The sequence below is a fragment of the Mya arenaria genome, chromosome 10, assembly GCF_026914265.1.
Source record: "Mya arenaria isolate MELC-2E11 chromosome 10, ASM2691426v1".
Lineage (NCBI taxonomy): Eukaryota > Metazoa > Mollusca > Bivalvia > Myida > Myidae > Mya > Mya arenaria.
The window spans coordinates 29,345,841-29,355,584 of NC_069131.1; the positions used below are offsets into that span (position 1 = coordinate 29,345,841).

Consider the following 9,744-nt stretch of genomic DNA (forward strand, 5'->3'; position numbering starts at 1 on the left):
AGAAGTGAAAAATTATTTACAAATAATTTAAGTAATGTAAATATATAAGTGTAATGAACATATTTTAGATTGATTTTGAATGCTATTAGTTAAATATAAGCACATTTGTTAATATCTTTGATATTTGCTTCTTTAATTATGATATTTGTTTCAATATATATATAAGAGTTTTATTGCAATAAGTAACTGCATTGGTTTTGGCATGTTTCAGTGACTATTTTTTAGGAAGTGTTCAACCATCCAACAGGAAGAGATGATGATGATGGTGGTAATGATGGTGGTGCTGGTGATGATGATGATGGTGGTGTTGGTTGTGGCGGTGGTGTTGATTATCATAATGCTATTGGTTGATGGTGGTTGTGGTCATGATGATGGTGCTGGTGCTGGTTGTGGTGGTCTTCCTCATGGTGTTGGTGGTGGTCGTGGTGCTGGTGGTGGTCATGATGGCGCTGGTGGAGGTGGTGTTTATTCTGGTTGAGGTGGTGCTAGTTGTGGTCATAATGCTGTTGCTGGTCATGATGGTGCTGTCGGTGGTTGTGCTGGTTGATGGTCTGATGGTGGTGGTGATGGTGATGATGATGGTTGTGCTGGGGCTTCAATGGCAGTCTTGTTCGCACCGGATGCTGTGGACAACATTATTATCACAGATATGTATTTTTTTGGTCATTTTTGTGTTTAAAAATTTGTCAAATGAAAAAAAATAATCAATTATGCATTTTAAATGATGGAGAAAGTTAAATGGTTTGCAAAAAATGTCTCACTTAAAGGAAATGTTTTCACTAAGTAGGTCACTTTATATTTCATAAGCCTATCATTTATTAATTAAAATTCATGGACAAAAATTTTCAATTGTTCATTATTAAATTTTGGACAAAAAAAGAATTAGTCTTTGTATTAATAATTCAAATTTATTTTTAAAGAAATACACGAAAACTGAAAAGGCATTTTCTGTTGGTTTTTGAAATCTTACAGTGAAAATGCTAAAAGGCACCAGCATTCTTTCCCAAGATTTCCTTAACCAAACTTGGGTAGCAGAAAAGGTTTATTTCATATTCGTGTATATTGATATACAATACTTTTATATAAAGTTCACATTGGAGTGGCTTCATATGTATAATTTTGCACGTGGTTTGTAGTAGACTGTTAGGAAAGGCTCATGAATTGAGAAGTGAAAAAACAATTTACAAATAATTTAAGTAATGTAAATATATAAGTGTAATGAACATATTTTAAATTAATTTTGAATGCTATTAGTTAAATATAAGCACATTTGTTAATATCTTTGATATTTGCTTCTTTAATTATGATATTTGTTTCAATTATATATTAGTTTTATTGCAATAAGTAACTGCATTGGTTCCATGTTTCATTGACTATTTTATAGGAAGTGTTCAACCATCCGACAGGAAGAGATGACGATGATTATGATTACGGTTGTGGTAATGATGGTGGTGCTGGTGATGATGATGATGGTGTGTTGGTTGTGGCTGTGGTGTTGATGATCATGATGATGGTATTGCTTGATGGTGCGTGTGGTGATGATGATGGTGTTGTTGCTGGTTGTGATCGTGATGATTGTGGTCATGATGGTGGTGGTGGTGGTCCTTGTGGTGTTGGTGGTGGTCGTGGTGCTGGTAGTGGTCATGATGGCGCTGGTGGAGGTGGTGTTGATGCTGGTGGAGGTGGTGCTGGTGGTGGTGGTCATGGTGCTGTTGCTGGTCATGATGGTGCTGTTGATGGTTGTGCCTGTGGATTTTCTGATGGTGGTTGTGCTGGTGATGATGATGGTTGTGCTGGGGCTACAATGGCAGTCTTGTTCGCATCGGATGCTGTGGACAACATTATCAACAAAGATATGTATTATTTTGGTCATTTTGAGTTTAAAAATTTGTCAAATGTAAAAAATAATCAATTATGCATTTTAAATGATGGAGAAAGTTAAATGGTTTGCACAAAAGTCTCACTTAAAAGAAATGTTTTCACTAAGTAGGTCACTTTATATTTCATGAGCCTATCATTTATTAATTAAAATTCATGGACAAAATCTTCAATTGTTCATTATTAAATTTTGGACAAAAAAAAGAATTATTCTTTGTATTAATAATTAAATTTGTTTTTAAAGAAATACACGAAAACTGAAAAGGCATTTTCTGTTGGTTTTTGAAATCTTACAGTGAAAATGTTAAAAGGCACCAGCATTCTTTCCCAAGATATCCTTAACCAAACTTGGGTAGCAGAAAAGGTTTATTTCATATTCGTGTATATTAATATATAATACTTTTATATAAAAAAGTTCACATTGGAGTGGCTTAGTATGCATAATTTTGCACGTGGCTTGTAGTAGACTGTTAGGAAAGGCTCATGAATTGAGAAGTGAAAAACAATTTACAAATAATTTAAGTAATGTAAATATATAAGTGTAATGAACATATTTTAAATTAATTTTGAATGCTTTTAGTTAAATATAAGCACATTTGTTAATTTCTTTGATATTTGCTTCTTTAATTATGATATTTGTTTCAATTATATATAAGAGTTTTATTGCAATAAGTAACTGCCTTGGTTCCATGTTTTAGTGACTATTTTATAGGAAGTGTTCAACCATCCAACAGGAAGAGATTATGATGATGATGGTGGTAATGATGGTGGTGCTGGTGATGATGATGGTGGTGTTGGTGGTGGCGGTGGTGTTGATGATGGTATTGGTTGATGGTGGGTGTGGTCATGATGATGGTGCTGGTGCTGGTTGTGGTGGTGAAGATGGATGTGGTGGTAGTCCTCATGGTTGTTGGTGGTGGTGGTCATGATGGCGCTGGATGATGTGGGGTAGATTCTGGTGGAGGTGGTGCTGGTGGTGGTGGTCATGGTGCTGTTGCTGGTCATGATGGTGCTGTTGATGGTTGTGCTGGTGGATGTTCTGATGGTGGTGGTGCTGGTGATGATGACGGGAGTGCTGGGGCTTCAATGGCAGTCTTGTCTGCACCGGATGCTGAGGACAACATTATCAACAAAGATATGTATTATTTTGGTCATCTTTGTGTTTAAAAATTTATCAAATGTAAAAAATAATCAATGTATTTTAAATAATGGAGAAAGTTAAATGGTTTGCACACAATGTCTCAGTTTAAAGAAATGTTTTCACTAAGTAGGTCACTTTATATTTCATGAGCCTATCATTTATTTATTGAAATTCATGGACAAAATTTTCAATTGTTCATTATTAAATTTTGGACAAAAAATGATTTTTTTCTTTTTATTATTAATTCAAATTTGTTTTTAAAGAAATACACGAAAACTGAAAAGGCATTTTCTGTTGGTTTTTGAAATCTTACAGTGAAAATGCTAAAATGCACCAGCATTCTTTCCCAAGATTTCCTTAACCAAACACGGGTAGCAGAAAAGGTTTATTTCATATTCGTGTATATTAATATATAATACTTTTATATCAAAAATTTCACATTGGATTCGCTTCATATGTATAATTATGCAAGTGGTTTGTAGTAGACTGTTAGGAAAGGCTCATGAATTGAGAAGTGAAAAACAATTTACAAATAATTTAAGTAATGTAAATATATAAGTGTAATGAACATATTTTAAATTAATTTTGAATGCTATTAGTTAAATACAAGCACATTTGTTAATATCTTTCATATTTGCTTCTTTAATTATGATATTTGTTTCGATTATATATAAGAGTTTTATTGCAATAAGTAACTGCCTTGGTTCCATGTTTCAGTGACTATTTTATAGGAAGTGTTCAACCATCCAACAGGAAGGGATTATGATGATGATGGTGGTAATGATGGTGGTGCTGGTGATGATGATGGTGGTGTTGGTGGTGGCGGTGGTGTTGATGATGGTATTGGTTGATGGTGGGTGTGGTCATGATGATGGTGCTGGAGCTGGTTGTGGTGATGAAGATGGATGTGGTGGTGGTCCTCATGGTGTTGGTGGTGTTGGTGGTCATGATGGCGCTGGATGATGTGGTGTTGATTCTGGTGGAGGTGGTGCTGGTGGTGGTGGTGGTCATGGTGCTGTTGCTGCTCATGATGCTGTTGATGGTTGTGCTGGTGGATGTTCTGATGGTGGTGGTGCTGGTGATGATGATGGGTGTGCTGGGGCTTCAATGGCAGTCTTGTTTGCACCGGATGCTGAGGACAACATTATCAACAAAGATATGTATTATTTTGGTCATCTTTGTGTTTAAAAAATTATCAAATGTAAAAAATAATCAATGTATTTTAAATAATGGAGAAAGTGAAATGGTTTGCACAAAATGTCTCAGTTTAAAGAAATGTTTTCACTAAGTAGGTCACTTTATATTTCATGAGCCTATCATTTATTAAATAAAATTCATGGACAAAATTTTCAATTGTTCATTATTAAATTTTGGAGAAAAAAATAAATTATTCTTTGTATTATTAATTCAAATTTGTTTTTAAAGAAATGCATGGATTCTGAAAAGGCATTTTCTGTTGGTTTTTGAAATCTTACAGTGAAAATGCTAAAAGGCACCAGCATTCTTTCCCAAGATTTCCTTTACCAAACACGGGTAGCAGAAAAGGTTTATTTCATATTCGTGTATATTAATATATAATACTTTTATATCAAAAATTTCACATTGGATTCGCTTCATTTGTATAATTTTGCACGTGGCTTGTAGTAGACTGTTAGCAAACGCTCATGGATTGAGAAGTGAAAAACAATTTACAAATAATTTAAGTAATGTAAATATATAAGTGTAATGAACATATTTTAAATTAATTTTGAATGTTATTAGTTAAATATAAGCACATTTGTTAATTTCTTTGATATTTGCTTCTTTAATTATGATATTTGTTTCAATTATATATAAGAGTTTTATTGCAATAAGTAACTGCATTGGTTCCATGTTTCAGTGACAATTTTATAGGAAGTGTTCAACCATCCAACAGGAAGAGATTATGATGATGATGGTGGTAATGATGGTGGTTCTGGTGATGATGATGATGGTGTTGGTGGTGGCGGTGGTGATGATGATGGTATTGGTTGATGGTGGGTGTGGTCATGATGATGGTGGTGGCGCTGGTTGTGGTGGTGAAGATGGATGTGGTGGTGTTCCTCATGGTGTTGGTGGTGGTGGTGGTCATGATGGCGCTGGATGATGTGGTGTTGATTCTGGTGGAGGTGTTGCTGGTGGTGGTGGACATGGTGCTGTTGCTGGTCATGATTGTGCTGTTGATGGTTGTGCTTGTGGATGTTCTGATGGTGGTGGTGCTGGTGATGATGGGTGTGCTGGGGCTTCAGTGGCAGTCTTGTCTGCACCGGATGCTGAGGACAACATTATCAACAAAGATATGTATTATTTTGGTCATCTTTGTGTTAAAAAATTTATCAAATGTAAAAACTAATCAATGTATTTTAAATGATGGACAAAGTTAAATGGTTTGCACAAAATGTCTCACTTAAAAGAAATGTTTTCACTAAGTAGGTCACTTTATATTTCATGAGCCTATCATTTATTAAATAAAATTCATGGACAAAATTTTCAATTGTTCATATTTAAATTTTGGACAAAAAAAATGAATTTTTCGTTTTATTATTAATTCAAATTTGTTTTTAAAGAAATACACGAAAACTGAAAAGGCATTTTCTGTTGGTTTTTGAAATCTTACAGTGAAAATGCTAAAAGGCACCAGCATTCTTTCCCAAGATTTCCTTAACCAAACTTGGGTAGCAGAAAAGGTTTATTTCATATGCGTGTTTTTTAATATATAATACTTTTATATAAAAAAAATCACATTGGATTGGCTTCATATGTATAATTTTGCACGTGGCTTGAAGAAGACTGTTAGGAAATGCTCAAGAATTGTGAAGTGAAAAACAATTCACAAATAATTTAAGTAATGTAAATATATAAGTGTAATGAACATATTTTAAATTAATTTTGAATGCTGTTAGTTAAATACAAGCACATTTGTTTATATCTTTGATGTTTGCTTTTTTAATTTTGATAATTGTTTCAATTATATATGAATTTTATTGCAATAAGTAACTGCATTGGCTTCATGTTTCAGTGACTATTTTATAGGAAGTGTTCAACCATCCAACAGGAAGAGATGATAATGATGGTGGTGCTGGTGATGATGATGGTGGTGTTGGTGGTGGCGGTTGTGTTGATGATGATGATGATGATGGTATTGGTTGATGGTGGGTGTGGTGATGATGATGGTGCTGGTGGTGGTTGTGATGGTGGTTGTCATGATGGTGGTGGTGGTGGTCCTCGTGGTGTTGGTGGTGGTCGTGATAGTGATGCTGGTTGTGTTTATGATGGTGCTGGTTGATGTGGTACTGATGCTGGTGGAGGTGGTGCTGATGCTGGTGGTCTTGGTGCTGGTGGTGTACATTGGCAGTCTTGTTCGCACTGGATGCTGTCAACAACATTATCAACAAAGATATGTATTATTTTGGTCATTTTTGTGTTTAGAAATTTGTCAAATGTAAAAAAAAATCAATTATGCATTTTAAATGATGGACAAAGTTAAATGGTTTGCACAAAACGTCTAACTTAAAAGAAGTGTTTTCACTAAGTTGGTCACTTTATATTTCATGAACCTATTATTTATTAATTGAAATTCATGGACACAATTTTCAATTGTTCATTATTAGTTTTGGATAAAAAAAAATAATTATTCATTGTATTATTAATTTAAATTTGATTTTAAAGAAATACACGAAAACTGAAAAGGCATTTTCTGTTGGTTTTTGAAATGTTACAGTGAAAATGCTAAAAGGCACCAGCATTCTTTCCCAAGATTTCCTTAACCAAATAAGGGTAGCAGAAAAGGTTTATTTCATACTCGTGTATATTAATATATAATACTTTTATATCAAAATTGCAAATTAGAGAGGCTTTATGTTTAATTTTGCACCTGGTTTGTAATAGACTGTTAGGAAAGGATCATGAATTGAGAAGTGAAAAACAATTCATAAATATTTTAAGTAATGTAATTATAAAAGTGTAATGAACATATTTTAAAATGAGTTTGAATGCTATTAGTTAAATACAAGCACATTTGTTAATATCTTTGATGTTTGCTTCTTTAATTATGATATTTGTTTCAATTATATATAAGAGTTGTATTGCAATAAGTAACTGCATTGGTTTTGGCATGTTTCATTGACTATTTTATAGGAAATGTTCAACCATCCAACAGGAAGACATGATGATGATGATGATGATGATGATGATGATGGTGGTAATGATGGTGGTGCTGGTGATGATGTTGGTTTTGGTGATGGCGGTGGTGTTGATGATAATGATGATGGTATTGGTTGATGGTGGGTGTGGTCATGTTGATGTTGCTGGTGCTGGTGCTGGTTGTGGTGATGATGATGACGATGATGGTGGTGGTGGTCCTCGAGGTGTTGGTGATGGTGGTGGTTGTGGAGTGGTGCTGATGTTGGTCATGATGGTGCTTGTGGAGGTGGTGCTGATGCTGGTGGGGGTGCTGATGCTGGTGGAGGTGGTGGTGATGGTCGTGGTAGTGGTTATGGTGGTGGTCATGAAAGTTCTTGTGGATGTGTTGCTGATGCTGGTGGAGGTGGCGGTGGTGGTGGTGGTGGTCATGATGGTACTGTCGGTGGTGGTGGTGCTGAATGGTCTGATGGTGGTGGTGCTGGTGATGATGGTTGTGCTGGGGCTACAATGGCAGTCTTGTTCGCACCGGATGCTGTGGACAACATTATCAACAAAGATATGTATTATTTTGGTCATTTTTGTGTTTAAAAATTTGTCAAATGTAAAAAATAATCAAATATGCATTTTAAATGATGGAGAAAGTTAAATGGTTTGCACAATACATCTAACTTAAAAGAAATGTTTTCACTAAGTAGGTCACTTTATATTTCATGAGCCTATCATTTATTAATTGAAATTGATGGACAAAATCTTCATTGTTATTATTAAATTTTGGACAAAAATAAATGAATTATTCTTTGTTTTATTAATTCAAATTTGTTTTTTTAAAAATATACGAAAACTGAAAAAGGCATTTTCTGTTGGTTTTTGAAATCTTAAAGTGAAAATGCTATAAGGCACCTGCATTCTTTCCCAAGATTTCCTTAACCAAACTTGGGTAGCAGAAAAGGTTTATTTCATATTCGTGTATATTAATATATAATATTTTTATATAAAATATTGCACATTGGAGTGGCTTCATATGTATAATTTTGCATGTGGCTTGTAATAGACTGTTAGGAAAGGCTCATGAATTGATAAGTGAAACACGATTTGCAAATAATTTACGTAATGCAAATATATAAGTGTAATGAACATATTTTAAATTAAGTGTGAACGATATCAGTTAAATATAAGCACATTTCTTAGTATCTTTGATATTTGCTTCTTTAATTATGCATTTTGTTTCAATTATGTATAAAAGTTTTAATGTAATAAGTAACTGCATTGGTTCCATGTTTCAGTGTCTATTTGATAGGAAGTGTTCAACCATTTAACAGGAAGAGATGATGTTGCTTGTGATGAAGCTGGTGGTGGTACCACGGTGGTGGTGGCGTTGGTGTTGATGATGATGGTGGTGGTTGATGGTTGGTGTGGTCATGATGATGTTTGTGTACGTGGTCCTCGTGGTGTTGGTGATGCTGGTGGTCGTGTAAGTGGTTGTAGTGTTGGTCATGATGGTGCTGGTGGATGTGGTGCTGAAGCTGGTGGAGGTGGAGCTAATGCTGTTGGGGTTGGTGCTGGTGGATGTGCTGGTGTTGGTGGTTATGGTCATGGTGCTGGTGATGGTCATGATGGTGGTGGTGGTGGTCATGATGGTGGTGGTGCTGGTGGATGGTCTGATGGTGGTGGTTCTGGTGATGATGATGGTTGTGCTTGGGCTACAATGGCAGTCTTGTTCGCACCGGATGCTGTGGACAACATTATCAACAAAGATATGTATTATTTTGGTCATTTTTGTGTTTAAAAATTAATCGAATGTAAAAAAAAAATATTATGCATTTTAAATGATGGAAAAAGTTAAATGGTTTGCACTATTTGTATCAAGGTTTTTTTTTCGTTTTTAAAAAAACGTCTAACTTAAAAGAAATGTTTTCACTGAGTAGTCTCTATATACATGTATCATAAGCCTATCATTTATTAATTGAAATTCATGGACAAAATCTTCAATTGTTCATTATTAAATTTTGGATAAATATAAATTATTCTTTGTATTATTAATTCAAATTTGTTTTTAAAGAAATACACGAAAACTGAAAAGGCATTTTCTGTTGGTTTTTGAAATCTTACAGTGAAAATGCTAAAAGGCACCAGCATTCTTTCCCAAGATTTCTTTAACCAAACCCATGTAGCAGAAAATGTTTGTTATTTTCATTTTCGTGTATATGTAAAAGATATGTATGTACATATTATATTGAAAATTTGAGGGTTTGGATTGCATTAGTTTGAATGTGATAAATTATAAACTTAGCAGTTGGAAAGACACATGAATATGTTGTGAAAAGCAATATAAGACATAATTAAAACAATTTGTATATATTTGTAATATTAAACCTGTTTTTAATTATTTTTGCTTATATATTTGCATATTGGCGTGACATTGATCATGTAAGTTTGAAATAATAATCATAGAAATAATTTAAATAATGAATATATTTGTTGAATGAATATATTTTGAGTTCATTCTGAACGATATATGCTTATCACTTTTATTCAACATTTGTTTGTTTAAAAATTATACGGTA

General features: G+C 34.1%; 1 protein-coding gene across 1 annotated transcript; it reads left to right on the plus strand.

Annotated features, from left to right (window-relative positions):
* Window positions 1-368: 368 nt before the first annotated feature.
* LOC128204557 (uncharacterized) lies at window positions 369-3,785 on the plus strand. The gene is made up of 4 exons (XM_052905967.1): window positions 369-569; window positions 1,385-1,580; window positions 2,831-3,017; window positions 3,737-3,785. The coding sequence occupies exons 1-4, from the start codon at window positions 369-371 to the stop codon at window positions 3,783-3,785; spliced, it is 633 nt and encodes a 210-aa protein (XP_052761927.1).
* Window positions 3,786-9,744: the final 5,959 nt, after the last annotated feature.

What these genes read in the sequence shown, in the direction of transcription:
- LOC128204557 (XM_052905967.1), top strand. Translation starts at nt 369, where the DNA reads ATGATGGTGCTGGTGCTGGTTGTGGTGGTCTTCCTCATGGTGTTGGTG. An exon ending in TTGTGATCGTGATGATTGTG is followed by an intron (nt 1,581 to 2,830) that starts GTCATGATGGTG and finishes GATGTGGGGTAG; the next exon opens with ATTCTGGTGGAGGTGGTGCT. An exon ending in AACATTATCAACAAAGATAT is followed by an intron (nt 3,018 to 3,736) that starts GTATTATTTTGG and finishes TCCATGTTTCAG; the next exon opens with TGACTATTTTATAGGAAGTG.